This window comes from Helicoverpa armigera, chromosome 29, assembly GCF_030705265.1.
Source record: "Helicoverpa armigera isolate CAAS_96S chromosome 29, ASM3070526v1, whole genome shotgun sequence".
Lineage (NCBI taxonomy): Eukaryota > Metazoa > Arthropoda > Insecta > Lepidoptera > Noctuidae > Helicoverpa > Helicoverpa armigera.
In genome coordinates this window covers 5,588,326-5,605,290 of record NC_087148.1, presented here as the reverse complement: position 1 = coordinate 5,605,290, position 16,965 = coordinate 5,588,326, and the positions used below count along the sequence as shown (strand labels likewise).

Below are 16,965 nucleotides of genomic sequence, written 5' to 3'. Positions count from 1 at the left end.
TGGTTTGTAGAACCGTTAATAACATACCGTCTTTCCTCCCCAGATGTTCGGCCTCTCAGACAAGGCAGTAATTCTCTCACAATCGCAACGCTACGCGCTGCTCTTCGCCGGGGTAGCGGCGGCTTGCGGGCTGGTGACCTTCCTACAGTCCTGGCTCTTCAACCTCGCTGGCTCCAGGCTCACTGACAGGCTCAGGAGGCTTACGTTCCAGAACTTTCTTATGCAGGTAAGGATGAGTTGGTTTTACGATCAATACCCATATTCCATCTGTTGATTTGCCTACAAAGGATGGAATTTTGATATTAGTCCTACTGATAGAATATTTAGAATATTTTTTGTGGCAAAGTATCGTAATATATAAATAGCATACAATAGTTTGTGAAGATTTTCAGAAACTACATTAGATGTATGTATATAAAAACTAGGCTAATAAGAAGCCCTAGGCTAATGATAACACCAAAATAGCTGAAATAATATATGAGTCTTACAGAAAGAAAAAGAAAGTTAATATCTAACAGAAAGTCAAAGTACATAAAAAATTATCAACCTTAATACCAGTACCACAAGGCATTGTCTGTAATGTGTTTGTAATTACAGGAGCAAGGCTGGTTCGACCTGACACAGAACTCGGTAGGAGCTCTGTGTGCCCGACTCGCCACCGACTGCGCTGCCGTGCAGGGAGCTACCGGTAACTAAACTTATTTATACTCAGCAAGGCTTTCGACACTGTTCACATACCTCTTCTAAGTAGATAGAAGTCATAATCATTGTTAAATTGGGCCAAATATGATATCCTCTATCATTATACAATCCCTAAGTGTCTTTGAAAATGAAACCCATATTAATTTTACATTCTAAATTTACTTTCTATGAAGGAGTTCCTCAAGGAAACATTTTAGGGCCGTTATTGTTTTTTTTTTAATGTAAATCAACAAATGAATCTAGAATGAATGAGTTATGTAAAGTCGTCAATCTGAATTCTTTAACCATTAATGTTCAGTGGTCAGTTTCCATTTTTTGAGAATCCTACAGCCCTCGTTTCACTTTGTCATCATCATAAACCTTCATATCGACCCACTACTAGAGACAGGCCTCCTCTTACACAGAGAAGGATTGCCTGTTCCATCAACCATCTTTTATTTACTTTTATTCAAAATCAATCGTTTAAAATTTTCTAGATTTTAATTTATCCTTTATCTTTCTAGGTACTCGTCTCGGTACAGTGTTACAAGGAGCCAGCACGATGGTGCTGGGCGTGGGACTGGCGATGTTCTACTCTTGGAAGATGACGCTTGTCAGTCTTCTGTCTGTGCCCTGTGTGAGTATTTGACTGTTGTCTATTGTAGAACAACCTTGAAGTTTTTTTTTATTGTTCTTAGAAAAGGCTTACAGACTAATAACATTTTCGTATTTTAACTTAAACAAGATAGTAGATTTGTAGGTACTTGTACAAAAATGTTGCTGTAATGAGCATGATAGTGCCGTTGTGGGCGTTTTTTTTATGATGTTCGTAAATCAATCTAATTTTAATGATCTTGAGATTATGTGCTGGTCATGTTCATCGCTCGGTTTGCGCTTTCTCTATTCTATGTTTTATTAAGGGTACATAACACATTTGTACATAAAACAGTATTTAGCTGACCTCTTCCTGATTTCTTCTAATATTCTTCAGTAGGCAGGATATCATTTTCTTCTGAATGTCTGAACTCCACCACTATTCTCCTCGTATCCCGCAGGTGATGGGCGGCATCTACCTAGAAGGCTACGTGAATAAACGAGCATCTCACCTGGAGCGCACAGCGCTGGAGCTCGCAGCACGCCTGGCGACGGAAGCTGTTCTGCACGTGCGCACTGTGCACGCGCTTGGTACGTACTGTAGGACAGTTAGAACCTTTTTCTTTTACCGACGTTAGAAATCATCAAATGACCCCTCCCGCTTTGGGTTAGCAGCGGCGAAGGAGTGTCAGACTCTTACTGACTAAAAACCGTCGTGTTCCGTCGTAGGCCTTTTATGTACCAGAGCCGCAGTCGAACAATCCCGCAGCCCTGGGAGCATTCATGTCTGTCATGATTTTAGTGATTGCAAGGATACCACAAAAATTGGTGTTCCATTATGTTTATTTACTTTATTTATTCCATCATCATCACTATCAAGCCTTTTTATTGTCCCTCTCACACAAAAAAGGATCTAGCGTTAATCACCACGTGCGCTCAATGAGGGTTGCTGATTTCAAACTTAATGGTCCAGGTTTCCTCAAGATGTTTCCTTTCACCTTTGAACAGTTATTGGTTATTTATTTCATCGTCATCCTCCTGACCCTATCTTCATTTTATTTGTATTCGGCGCAGCATTTCTTCTTCTTCCATACTCTTCTATCTGCCGCCATCTAGCAAGCACCATTCTTTCTTACCATATAATTGCTCAACATTCTTTCTTATCATATCATTGGTTATTTATTCCTATTTATTTAATCTGTAAACCTCCTCCATCTTTTTTAATTACTGATCTATGTTTTCAATATTTTGTGTAAACCTAGTGGGTAAAGGACCAACCTCAAGTACGAGGGCGCGGGTTCGATCCCAGGTCAGGCAAGTACCAATGCAACTTTTCTAAGTTTGTATGTACTTTCTAAGTATATCTTGGACACCATTGGCTGTGTTTCGGATGGCACGTTAAACTGTAGGTCCCGGCTGTCATTGAACATCCTTGGCAGTCGTTACGGGTAGTCAGAAGCCAGTAAGTCTGACACCAGTCTAACCAAGGGGTATCGGGTTGAGTTGAGGTTGAGGAGGTCAGATAGGCAGTCGCTTCTTGTAAAGCACTGGTACTCAGCTGAATCCGGTTAGACTGGAAGCCGACCCCAACATGATTGGGAAAAGGCTCGGAGGATGAGGATGATGATGTTTTCAATATTTTGTGTTATCTCTTCTAGGAGTCGAACAAACTATTCTCTCGCGCTACACAGCAGCGTTAACCGAAGCGAACACTCGCTCTGCGCCTGCGCGTCGCGTACGTGGGCCTGTGTACGGAGTATGTGTGTGTGCACCCACACTCGGATACGCCGTGTCTCTGGCTTATGCTGGACATCTGATAGCGAGGGAGGATCTGCCCTATCAGTATGCTATACTGTGAGTATTCCCAGATTTCTACTAACTTAAACTGTAGGTCCCGGCTGTCATTGAACATCCTTAGCAGTCGTTACGGGTAGTCAGAAGCCAGTAAGTCTGACACCAGTCTGATCAAGGGGTATTGGGATGCCCGGGTAAATGGGTTGAGGAGGTCAGATAGGCAGACGGTTAGACTGGAAGCCGACCCCAACATAGCTCGGAAAAGGCTAAGGAGATTATAATGTTGGGATCGGCTTTCAGTCTTAACTGGATGCAGATGAGTTCCAGTGTTTTACAAGGAGCGCCTACCTGTCTGACTCTTCAACTCAGTTACAGGGATAAGCTGATACCCATTGGTAAGACTTTCTGGCTTCTGACTACCCGTAATGACTGCTAAAGATCAGAGAGGTTTCGGGTAACTGGGTTGAGGAGGTACTCAGCTACATCAGTTTAAGACTGGAAACCGACTCAAAGCTAGTTAAGGCTAGACAATGAAGAAATATTATAATGTCTATCCTAATATCCTCTAATATCACTCCCCAGAGTATCAGAAGCCCTAATCTACGGAGCCTGGATGCTGGCAGCAGCATTATCATTCGCGCCAAGCTTCGCGGCCGCGCGGCGCTCCGGTGCTAGAATCATCACGGCTTTGAGCAGAAAGCCTGCTGTGGTTACTCTGAGCAGTGCACAGGACTTGGGTGATTGGGTAAGCATTTTAGAAGATGGAGGGTTAGAAGAGACTTTATTGAAGTAGGAAGACTCTCATAAGCAAATCCAGTCCTCGTTCTTAAGGACACATCGATCCGATATAGCTGAAAATTAGCACAAAGATTACATTCCTTTAATTCATATAAGTACATGAGTTAGTACATGAACGTGGAAGTATATAAAGAAGAACATAGAGTTAGTATAAAGGGGTACTCCCCTTAAGGGAAACTATACACGTTAATTACATAAGGGATTGCTTATTAGAGGAACATATAAATTTCATAAGAAGAAGACGTAAGTGTGTTTTGGGCCTAAGTGACTACTACGGCAGATCCGACACTGGATCCTCTGACTTTTTGTAGCTGAAAGTGTTGCTGTTTTGTGAAAATTTTCATAAAGCGAAACGGTACTTGCCTGTTACTTCAATAATTACAGAGAACAAGCAAGGAAATATCATGATGTCTTTAATAAACTTATTGCTAAACTAATAACCATATACCTTACTGACTTTTCATTGTCTTCAAGACTGATCCTTTCCTCTGTATACGTTTTCAATTGTTTATTCTCTTTCCACAGTCAGCAACAGGCGACGTGAACTTCTCAAACATAACATTCGGCTACCCGACGCGTTCAGGCGCCGTGCTCCGAGGTCTCTCCCTCCGCGTAGCTGCGAGGCAGACAGTAGCCCTGGTGGGCAGGTCTGGATGTGGCAAGTCTACACTGCTGCAGCTGTTACTGAGGAGCTATGACCCTGATAGTGGGGAAATCGTGAGTATACATCATGTCATCTTCCGAGCCTGTTCCCAACTATGTTGGGGTCGGCTTCCAGTCTAACAAGATGTAGCTGAGTACCAGTGTGCCACAAGGAGCGACTGCCCTATCTGACCTCTTCAACCCAGTTACCAGGGCAACCCAATACGTCTTGGTTAGATTGATGTCAGACTTACTGGCTTCTGACTACCCGTAACGACTGCCAAGGATGCTCAATGACAGCCGGGACCTACAGTTTAGCGTGCCATCCGAAACACAGTCATTGGTGTGTAAAGTATACTTAGAAAGTGCATACAAACTTAGAAAAGTGGCATTGGTACTTGCCTGACCTGGAATCGAACACACACAATCATACATGAGAAGTTGGTTCTTTTCACACTAGACCACCAAGACTCCACTAGGCCACCACGACTATTCAAGTACATAATCATTGTGATATTTTTTTCGAAATAAAGTATGTATTTAATTTCTTTATTTTATTGTATTACCAACAGATATTGGACGACAAAAACATCACCCGAGATATCTCCCTCCCGACCCTCCGCGCTCAACTAGGCCTGGTACAGCAAGAAACGGCTCTCTTCTCGCGTACCATCAGAGAGAACATCGCGTATGGAGCCACGAGTGCGAACGCTTCGCTCGATGACGTGATCGAGGCAGCTAAGCAGGCTAATGTGCATGGATTTGTGGCTGGATTGCCTATGGTGAGTTTAGAAGTGTATATTTTTTTAGTTTTAGTGTGAACTTGTGGAGTATTTTCTCAAATTTTGATTCTGATTTGGTAGTTGACATGTCATTATGTACTTAACTATATACTTACAGCCTTACTTATAAAATAATAAGTTATACTTAAGAGATGTTTAAGAAAAAATCTTACCTATAAACGTGGCTGAAATAAATCATTTTCTTAGCAATGTCTTAAATGAGCTGTCAAATTAAGTAGCCTCACACCCTTGTTTAACCCGCTAATTATCAAAATGGCTGGATTCTTACCAGCTGATTTTTCATTTCCGGTTTATTGACAGCTCAACTTTTTAATTCTATATTTTACGGATGCCATTGTTGCCATTACACAACGTTTTGATGACAAATATTTTTTTAAGCTACCAACATTCCGGTAGTGTTGAGAAATTAGTATGATTTTATGTCATTATCTGTTCATTACTTAAGACATGCTTAAGCAACGTTTATAGGTCAAAATAATTTAATCACTACTTAAGGCTTTAAGTAGTAATTACTTAAAACATTGCTTAGAAGATGATTTGTTGATTTTTATAAGTAAGGCTGTAAATATATTAAAGAGGAAAAAGTATTTTTCTTTGTTTGTTACTGGATCGATTTAAAAAAAATCCCCGTTAGAAAGCACAATTACCTGCGATTAACATAGGCTGTATGTTATCTCCTTACACTTAGTAGTTCCCACGGGACGTGGGTGAAACCGGAGGAAAACGGCTGGTTAAGAAACAAAATGATTTGCGTTATAGGTGAAACTTTAGAGCATGTCAGATAATAGGTACTGATTGAAACTCTCATCCATGTTTCTTTTGGCACTTTTTTTAATCTAAAGCCAACTCTTCGATATTCTCCTCAGCTTCGAATATTGTTCTGTCTTGAGTCTTTGTTCCTTTAAGTGTAGACGAGATAATTAGGTTAGTTTCAAAGATTATTAATTCTCAAAAAACACAGTCACTTACATGACAACAATAAAAAACTGGTTATTTATATAAAAAAAACAACCAGTTCGTCTATATTTGTTTAATGGTTTATGTGTCTCCAGGGCTACGACACAGTACTAGGCGGCGGTGGATGCTCTTTATCAGGAGGACAGAAGCAGCGAGTTGGTATCGCTCGCGCCTTACTGCGTCGCCCGCGCATCTTGTTGCTGGACGAGCCCACCTCCGCGCTGGACGCCGCCAGCGAACAGGTATGTACAGTGTGCTGGACACTGTCCGTTATACAGAAGCCTGTCAAATGCGGCTCAATCTCCACAAATCAGATACCGAGTATCCCAACGTCGCCGTTTATAATTTTTTATGATTCATCAAAGGCCTTTGATACTGTGAAGCACAGCCAAATTTATCAAAGTATTCAATGTGATTGCCAAATACATACTCCTCTCTGCCTACATTATATCTGTGATTATATATCAACTACATTCAATTTTAATCAACCACAAGTATAACAACTCAGAGTTTAAACTTCTACAGGAGTTCCGCAAGGTACAATATTGGGTACAACTTTATTATTACTTACGGCCGTTGTCAATATGTCCTGTATGTCTGTTATCTAGCTTACTAGAGATTATTTGTATGGGGCTAATTTCATACTTCTATCGTCAGTAAGCAAATTAACAGATAGCATATTGGAAACAGCCGTCACTAACATAATGTATGTTCTACAGGTAGTACAAGCAGCACTACAGGCGGCTGCAGCAGACCGTACCACCATCATCATCGCGCACCGCCTCGCCACCGTCAGGCACGCTGACGTCATCTGCGTCATCGATAAAGGTAATGTCTACATGATATAGGAAAAAATGATACATGTTTATCCGTCATTACTTAGGCACATAACATCTTCACTTTAAACGGTTTTAAACAGATAGATAGGAAGATAAACAGGTTTTCAAATTATTATGTAAATATATCGGGTGTGTCGTTCATAATCACATTAAATTAAATGCGTTAATATACTGGTTAATACATGTCGATTAACACAAAGATAAAAGAAAAATACGTAAAAATAAAAAAATGATTTTTTCAAACAAAGTAAATGGAATAAAAATGTGCAAAAATTAGAACACCATATAAAAGTCAGTCATTACAAAAAACTGAAATTCTCCCTTGAAAACTGACAGCTGTCAACTGATCAAAACATACGATACTCCTAACTTTATCTCTGCTTTACACATGATGTTGTAAATTATAAAAACGAAAAATGACTCCTGTGGTTAAACCACTGAATGGATTAGGTTATTTTTTTTACAATTCGCCATAGAATATCATAAAGTATATGCAATATGATTTAATGTGATTGTGAACGACACACCCGATATATTAGGACGCCTTTTAGTAAGAAAGAGTGATGATCGGCTGCAGACAAAATGCACGCTAAAGACTGAGCGATATGACGTATATATGATATACGTGCAGTTGATAGTTGCTGTCAGTCATAACAAAAATGGTTATTTTTCCTTGAAAACTGACAGCTGTCAACCGCTCAAAACTTTCGGTACCGCTATACGTTAGGGGTAGGTAATCTGCTGATATTTTCCGATGTCTCGACTACTTCATAAACTAATAAGCAATTTTGTTCACAGGCGTAGTAGCTGAGAGCGGGTCACACGACGAATTGGTGAAGCGACGCGGCATCTACTGGACGCTGTTACAGCAACAAGCCGGTGATGGACGACCCACGTAACGTTACTTGTAACGTAACGTATCGGGGAATACAGCATATAACGTTACATGTAGCTTGTAATGTTATATACCTACAGCTTGAACCTTGTAACGAAAGGGTGCATCTACATGGTGCAATTAGCTTGCGCATGTTGAGGCACTCACGCATTTTAAAAACGTGTGTGTGCTGCGACTCGCGCATGTGCCAAAGAAGAGCACGTTTACACACCCGCGTTCTCTTGTAACTTGCGCTTGTCAACTTGCTCCAGCTACATGCACCGTGTAGATGCACCCTAACGCTTTACTTGTAAGGTAGCGTGTAGCTATGTGAAATGTGTTACGGAAACTACTCGACTGACACCATGGGTGGTTTTTTAACTTTAAAATATTTAATTAATTTATGTGATCTAAGTAGAATTTTAAATAGTATATTTGTAGGTACTGAAGATGATTTTTAAATTAGTCTTTGATGAAAAACTTATAGATAAGGCTAGATAATCATTTTTGTAAAGCTGAGAGCCGATCGACGCTACTCATTTATGTTTATAGTCTGTTTTTTAATCTCGTAGACTAAATTGACACTTGCAAAATGTCAAACTTACAAATAATGTTGCTAGAAAGAAAGAAAGGAAGAAAGAAACATTTATTTGCTTAAAACATAGGTGGTACCCGGTTTTACAATGGTTAAAAGTTCTAGCTACATTCTGCCTAACTTGGCATGCAAATATTTATACTTTATTTTTTTTATGAAAATATTAATATTAATAATTACATTTTTTTTTTATTTAAATTATAATTAAATTATAGTTGCTTAAAATCTACTTAATATTAATTAATATAAATATACAATAGCTATTACATTTCCTTTGGTTTTACAAATAATCATATTCATCAATTTTACATTGCATAAATTCATCTAGCGTATAAAAACACTTGTGTATCAGCCATTTCTTTAGCTTCCGTTTGAAATATTTAAGGGGGAGTTCTCTTAGGCTTTTAGGTAATTTATTAAATATTGTAATGCACATGTGGTAGACATTCTTTTTATGTAGGGTTGTTCTGCAAAAAGGAATCAATATTTTGGTAGGATCTCTTGGTCTGTATTTAGTAACATGATCCCCTTTGAATTTAAAAAATTCGTTATATTTTTTACAAATACTGATACCTCAAGAATATACATGCCAGTCAAAGTCAGTAAGTTTAGTTTCTTAAATAAAGGTTTACAAGATTCAAGTGGGCTCACTCCACAAATAGCTCTCAAGCATTTTTTTTGCGCAATAAGCTAGCTTTTTTGTGCAGTGTTGTACTTACGATACCGGTTTGTTGAATCGAAACTTTTTATCTATAATAGACGAATTTAATATTCATTCAAAGTTTTATACATATTTACAATTCACGTACGTACACACGGCTGCACGACGTGCTACAAACTGCCAGGGATATCTGACCACGCAACGCCATGCGTAGGTAATCATCAAGAATAAGCCCATTATTTCAAGATGAGTTATTGTAAAAAAACGATACTTGATTTTATTAACGCTAAGTTTCGGTCGTGCCACATCACTGTTTAAGAATTTGCAATAAACTGACCACACTCGTAATGTCAGTTTAGTCTACGAGATTAAAAAACAGACTATAGTAAGTTATAACTATAAGTTAATGATATTTTTTATTGTGATATAAGTATAATATGTACCTAGTAGGTATAATGACAGCTGTGAATACTTATTTAAGTTAGAATAAGTTACAAAGTACTTACCCTCGCGACCAATAAAGTAAAAATTATTTGTTCACTCCGAAATTAGCACCAATGCAAGGCACGTTAAACTGTAGGTCCCGGCTGTCATTGAACATCCTTGGCAGTCGTTACGGGTAGTCAGAAGCCAGTAAATCTGACACCAGTCTAACCAAGGGGTATTGGGTTGCCTGGGTAACTGGGTTGAGGAGGTCAGATAGGCAGTCGCTCCTTGTGGCACACTGGTACTCAGCTGCATCCGGTTAGACTGGAAGCCGACCCCTACATAGTTGGGAAAAAGGCTCGGAGGATGATGATGATGTAACGTACATAAGTGAAAAGGGTTATTAAATATTTAAATACCTACCTACTTATTGAAGTATACAGAACTCATTTTTTATTACCGAATATCTACAAACAGTAATTATTTTGAATCAATGTTTGAACATGAAATGAAGTGGAGATGTCACCTTAAAATAACAAGATCGGTAAGTTTATCAATTTACTAGGAAGTTAATAAACTTTCGTAAGATTCTAAACGGGAGATAAATTGTATTTTACGTCCACATTTCACACTTCCTAGTAAATTGATAAACTTACGGATCTTGTTATTTTCCGGTGACAGATATATTCTCAAATAAGATATTGTATGTGTATTTGTAATTTACCTAATAAATTAAAATAAGTACATATCATGAATTTGTATTGTGTTCAGTAGAGCGCTAGATATATTACCTAAGTACAATGTATGCCTTATTACATGATATTATAAGCTATTTATTATTTACTTTTATAATTTTACAAATAAGCGACACTTCGTCAATATATTTATACAAAAATGTTGTAAGCGACAAACATTTTTGTTAGATTTTTAATATTTTTAACCGACTTAAAAAAATGGTGGTTCTCCTTTTGATCTGTATGTTTGTTTGTGCGCTAATATCTAAGTTGGTATTATAAACCGATTTTGATGCAGTTTCCTTGTTAAAATTAGAAGAAGATTTTTTTGTAATAAGTTTTTATTTATAATTATTCTATGTACAATCATACATTAGACTGTATGTTACGAGTATTATAGTTTAACTAGAAAATAGTGTTATTGTAAGCAGAATATTATTGTAACAAAAAAAATACTGAGGAGGCAAATAAAACTATCAATCTTAAGTTTACAGTTTTTCTGAGCACATTTTAAAATAGAGAGTAAAAAAGAACATAAAGCGTATTATAGAGGGACTGGCAGGTCAGGCAAGTACCAATGCAACTTTTTTAAGTTTATATTGCACTTCCTAAGTATATCTTAGACACCAATGACTGTGTTTCGGATGGCACGTTAAACAAGGGGTGGTACATAAAGGATAACATACGGGAGTACATAAATGAGTACACAAGGGAGAAGTGAGTACTTAAGGGAGAATATAAGGAAGTACATAAAGAAGTATATAAGGAAGTACATAAGGAAGCACATAAGGTAGTACATAAGGGAGTACATAAGGAAGTATATAAGGGAGTACATAAGGAAGTACATAAGGGAGTACCTACTGGGAGTACATAAAGGAGTCTACACAAGGGGGAACACATAAGGGAGTGTACACAAGGGGGAGTTTTGGATTTGTGTTTTTAATTGCATTCTCATCATCATACCACTCATCACAAGAGTCTTCCGAATGGCTTGTGGAGTGTCGAGCAGGTGTATAATCAAGATCTACGCGTGAAGATAGGACTAAAAATAGTAATTCTTTAGACCGCATTTCAGATTGGAAAAAATATAATTTTGATCACTATAACGAATCTTATGTCTCTAGCAAAAAATACCAAATTGTAGGGACACTTATTTAATTGGCAACACCGTTTTCAATTTTCAAATCAGATGTCAATTATTAATTGTCAGTGAGTGAAAGAGTGTCAAAATATTAAAAATAACCAAACAAACGAAGCGAAATAAAAACAAATTGCGTAGAAGGAAGAATAATTAGTATTTGTTAGAATATTGCATTGTTATAAGTAAAAACTAGTGAAGTATTAAGATGTTGTCTGTGATTCGACGGGCGACGTTACGAACATCGACTCCCGCATTGAGGTTAGTTTTCTATTTCTAGTATTTTAACATAACTCTTTAGTTAAAAAGAAAACACTAGAAAAACACGCACTTAACATTGTTACAAGACTTGTTGTCCAAACACGGCTATGATATGATGTTCCATCATGGAGTTCTAGTTCATATCTTCCGGCTCCATCATCAGATCAGTCCGACAGTTCCATATTATTTAATGGCTGTGTTATATTATTATAAGATCATCCAACTGCCAGGACATATTCTAATACACAAGCATTTGCGCAGACATAGGTACACTCTCTATTCTCTCACTCTCATAGTCTGATGCCACAGAAATCCAGCTCAACCAGAGGTAGGTCAGGCAACCAACAGTAATGGGGTATCAATCACAAACTTCCAGATTCCGAGCTGCTCCTTGACATTTTCTATACTCTTGTGTTATAATATGTATGTCTAATATGTAATATTTGATATCAATACCAGTGTGGTGCGTGGGAAGGCAGCATATGAAGGTGAAGGCAAGACAACGGTGCGTGTCATCAACCAGGAGTATGATGCTGGACTTATGATCGACTCCTATGCCACGGTGAGCACACTGGCTATTGCTATATTGATACAGGCTTACTGTAAGACACACAGTATATTCTGTCACTATCATCTGGCTAGGCTTTTCAAACTATGTTGTATAATCGGATGCAGGTGAGTAAAAGTGTTTTACATAGACTGCCTTTGTCTGTATATGTCCACAATGCAAAGGATAGCTTGTGGCTGGCTACATGCTACAAATACCAAATAATTTGCACAATTACACTACAATATCTGTTCATTCACCTCCCATGGGAACACCACACACCAAGATAAACAGCCTTTTCCTTGTCAATAAAAATAAAATTTGTCTAACACTAATATATTTTCTCTATATATTGCATTATCACTGTTTTATTGTGAACAGTATCAGCAGATTTGTCTGTTATTAAATTATGTAGATAAACATGTATGTTTCAGTATGGCTTCAAGCTGAATAACGGACTTACAGTGCTGGGTCCTATGGCTATATTTCCCAGGTTAGTATAACTTTCTTTTTTTATGCAGTTTATGCTATTGTAGCAATTCAAACAGTATAAAAAAGGAACCCACATCAGTTTAGATAAATAACATTGAATAATTTAAACATATTTATGCTTTTGTAATTTTTACCAAGGTGCTTGTAATAACAACAACTTTCTTTTGAAAATCTGTTTTGAAAGTTATATAATTCTCTCATTCTTGTATATGCTTTTAAAATAATGAGTGGTCTGTGGTATGGTGGTGTTGGATTGTCGTCCCATCGCGCTATGAGAGTGAAGGAATAGTGAGTGCACCGCAGTCCAAGCTAATGTGCCTGTACTATAATATGTCCTGCGCAGCTGGCTGATGTCCTTATATGAGAACAGCCTCCATAGCCAACAATTGGGCTTTGACCCCATTATTACAGGCTCAAATGATTGTATTAATGAATGTTAATGTGTGACAGGACGGTCATGTCGTGGCAGGTGTCGGCAGCGGAGGAGGTGACGGAGCAGTCTCTCAAGCTCTTCAAATTGTTGGAGCCTCGCATCGATTTACTAGTTAGTATATTTTCTGCCAAACATTTCAATAAAAAATCGTTTATTCAAACTCCGCTGCAAAACAGCACTTGAATGTCAGAAATTACAAAAGCCCCCAAAACGCCCGCCCTTCACCACTTCTTATTTGTTATTGCTGAGAAGAAGTGGTGGAACATACTACCCAGTAACTCATGTCTGTCTGTAGGTTAGAAGAACCTTTCAACGATGTTTTATAGATTTTGATTTTTTTATTTTATCTATGTTTGACTTTGACCAGGTGGTAGGTTTAGATACAAACGAGAGGCCTCTGCAAGACGCTGTGCTGCGGCTGGCGCGATCACTGGGGCTCAACGCTGAGGTACTGCCCACAGAGCATGCTTGTTCTACCTTCAACTTCCTCAATTCAGAGGGCAGGTCAGTCAAAAAATTTCAATAGTACGACGCCTCCTTTCGGCCACAGTTCTCATATAAGGAGATCAGTCAGCTGCGCAGGACATAGTAGTATAGTGCACGAGCATATGCTTGGACTGCGGTGCACTCACTATTCCTTCACTCTCATAGCGCGATGGAACGACAATCCGACACCACCGGAGAGAGATCAGATGCAGGACCGATATTTTACTTTACCAGGTAATCAAGTACAAATACAATATGTTTTCACGCAGTTTCACCCGTGTCCCGTGGGCTCTACTGCCCGCACCGGGATAAATTATAGCCTATGTTACTCGGGAAGAGTATAGCTTTCCAACAGTGAAATAATTTTGTCATATCGGTCAAGAATTTCTGAGCTTATTAATTTCTAACAAACAATGAATCAAATCTTTCCTCTTTAGGTATAATATTAGTATAGATATTTAAAAAAATATGTTTCATTATACAGGTCGGTGGCAGCAGCCCTGATACCACCTACGAACATAGCTCGCATCTCCGAAGACGATATGCTACACACCAAACTACACTACCACGATGTTTTTAACAAGCCGCTCCTGTAACCGGACTAAACACTACTTGAGCCCACCATCTTGCACCACAGAGAACGAAATGTATAGCAGAGATGTCATAACGCAAAATCTCTTAATCCGGGTTATCACAGTAAGAGTGGGCTCGGATCGATTATGGTCATTTGTCTTCTTGAAACATCAAGATGTCCACAGAGTACATTCAAATGATCCGAGTGAGCTCGAAAAATAGAGCGGAGTCCGAGTCTACTCGGATTAGACGTTGGCATCCGAGTGCGCTCGGATTACGTGTTTACATGATACGAGTAACATCCGAGTGCACTCGGTCCGAGCCAACTCTTACTGTGAAAATAGCGCGACAACATGCGGGTGTTAGGGGGACGAGGAACGTTACTAGCTCCACCCTCTTTGGAAACTACCACTTTTTAAAAACCAAAGCTATCTTTGACGATCTCAAGGATTTCGAACGCGTCGGTAGGTTAAAGGCGGGTCTACGCTAGACGAACCGAGCACGAGCGAAGCACAAGCGGAGGCGTCGTTCGCGGCGTCAAGTGTGCACGTACAACGAACCTACAACGATCACTGTTCTCGAACGTAGTTTTCCGCAGTCAGTTCGCGGATCTTGGTGAATATGGACGATATTAATAATATTGCAGTAGCCGCTGCTGTTGCAGCCAACCAAGCCCTTTTTATAAAGGGCGTCGTAATTTTTACAAGGGCAAAACCGACAACAGGCGGAACGCAGCCGAGCACGAACGAAATGCTCACAGCGCGCTCGTTAGAGGCTTGTAAGTTGGTCCACACTAGATCAATTTTGTGTTCGGCTCGTGCTCCGCTCGTGGTCGGTTCGTCTAGCGTAGACACAGCTTTATAGTGAATGATCGTTTTGGTTATTTGACCTACAAGAAGGCCCCTGACCTACCTGCCTTATGGCATCTCCGTTCATTCCTTCCTCCGTGATTTGCGCCCACAATGCACAGTGATTCACGCTCCATACAAAGGCGGCCATAAATACGAAACTCACAAATACTTTTAATTAATTTATTTTACACGTTGAAATATGTTAAGATAAGTGTAAATTATTAAAATTATAACATAACCACATTTATTTAAAAAAAATATCATTACTATTTAGGTGTAAAAATGTCTCGCAGTAATTTTGTTTTAGACGATAAACCTAGAACATGTCATACTGCGACTTTTAATGAAAAATCTATATAAATAATGGTTATTTATATTAAAAACAACCATAAAGAAATAAAATAAAACAACAAAAATACATGAACAACCTTTTTTTGCAAATACACACAAAACACAAAATATACCAGAATACATTCAAGCTCAAAAGTATTTACTACAAACAGATAACAAATCTAGAACATATTTTGATAGTACATGTTTTGTTTTTGACAGGTAACTTTCGTAAATCTGTTAGGAAGGGATCGGAATGAAGAAGTTGATGGTTCAACTTTGTCAGCATTCTGAGATACATGTAACTCAATTCGCTCTACATCAATATTTTCAACTGCATTCAGCCAATCTGAATATTTATCTATAAACTTAGATCTCCTACGATTTGATTTTGCCCAATAATGAGAAATTCGTTTACATACATTCATAATTTTATTAGTTAAAGTCTCTAGTTTGATATTTTCGATGTCATCTGAAAGGCACGATGTTTCTGTCAAAGTATTCAGGACATGTTGCATTTTTCATTTGGACTACCCTCTTTAGAGTGCCAGATGTCAAAAATAGTCGTCTTCGAAACAGAACATTTGAAAACTTTACCTCAAAACAACATGAAAGCAGAACTTAAAATATAAAGTTTTTTCTTTACTATGGACATGCATACTTTGACACTCCTTTAACCCAAGAAGGGGCAGAAAGATGCAGATGAAACTTATATGGTTTTATAAGAACATCCTCTTTATTCGAAAAACATTTGCCTCAAGTGCAGCACTGAGCAGCAAAAAGTTATAAGTCCAAATGAAATCAAAGTATACCAAACAAATCTACAAAAACGCTACCTTCAATAAAAAAATAAAATAAAATATTAAACGCATTAAAAAAAATAAAAAAGTAGTTAATAATAGAAGTACATACCTTGGTCTTGGACCTCCATACTATCACCATACGTAAACACTTGATTTGGAATAGTGACACTCAAAAACAAAGTGTTAAGTTTTGATGACTCACACGTTGCGATAATTAGACTCGAGATGCGCTAACTTCCGATGCACAAAAGTGAATAATAAGTTGACCTTATGACACTGGTATTTAGAGTTTTCGAAAGCTTCTTTACTTGTTAATCACTTAGTAAGTAGATCTAATGGGGATAAGCCAATGACATTTTTCGATTTATGGCCTTAGAGTGAATCACTGTGCAATGGCGATACTTAAGCTCGTTATAAGTTAGTCAATTTTGTAAATATTAGACAATAGTTGTTGTTATATTATGAAGAATAAATTATTATTTTTTATTATGGCATACACGTGGTTTTATTTCTCTTAAAACAACGTGGGGACTGGATGCAGGTCGCCTCCAACAGGTATCTGTGGAGATCTAAGGCGGAGGCCTATGTTCAGCAGTGGACGTCCTATGGCTGAGATGATGATGATGATGAATGTGGGGACAAAAATGAAACAA

At 38.3% G+C, this 16,965-nt stretch overlaps 2 protein-coding genes across 2 annotated transcripts in view; both read left to right on the top strand.

Annotated features, from left to right (window-relative positions):
* LOC110377844 (multidrug resistance protein homolog 49) overlaps window positions 1-8,053 on the top strand; it is a 56,701-nt gene extending 48,648 nt beyond the window's left edge. Inside the window, exons 16-26 of the mRNA XM_064042621.1 lie at window positions 44-226; window positions 598-688; window positions 1,206-1,318; window positions 1,737-1,866; window positions 2,934-3,129; window positions 3,652-3,814; window positions 4,393-4,584; window positions 5,082-5,291; window positions 6,365-6,511; window positions 6,989-7,097; window positions 7,907-8,053. Of these exons, the coding sequence (XP_063898691.1) occupies window positions 44-226; window positions 598-688; window positions 1,206-1,318; window positions 1,737-1,866; window positions 2,934-3,129; window positions 3,652-3,814; window positions 4,393-4,584; window positions 5,082-5,291; window positions 6,365-6,511; window positions 6,989-7,097; window positions 7,907-8,007 (1,635 nt within the window). The 3' untranslated portion in view covers window positions 8,008-8,053. The remainder of the gene's footprint in view (window positions 1-43; window positions 227-597; window positions 689-1,205; window positions 1,319-1,736; window positions 1,867-2,933; window positions 3,130-3,651; window positions 3,815-4,392; window positions 4,585-5,081; window positions 5,292-6,364; window positions 6,512-6,988; window positions 7,098-7,906) is intronic.
* A 3,533-nt stretch (window positions 8,054-11,586) lies between these two features.
* Window positions 11,587-16,747, top strand: LOC110377847 (NADH dehydrogenase [ubiquinone] 1 alpha subcomplex assembly factor 3). Its single transcript, XM_064042738.1, has 6 exons — window positions 11,587-11,797; window positions 12,257-12,359; window positions 12,779-12,837; window positions 13,287-13,380; window positions 13,637-13,773; window positions 14,240-16,747. Exons 1-6 carry the CDS (start codon window positions 11,745-11,747, stop codon window positions 14,349-14,351), a joined length of 558 nt encoding a protein of 185 aa, XP_063898808.1. The 5' UTR covers window positions 11,587-11,744; the 3' UTR covers window positions 14,352-16,747.
* The last annotated feature ends 218 nt before the right edge of the window (window positions 16,748-16,965 follow it).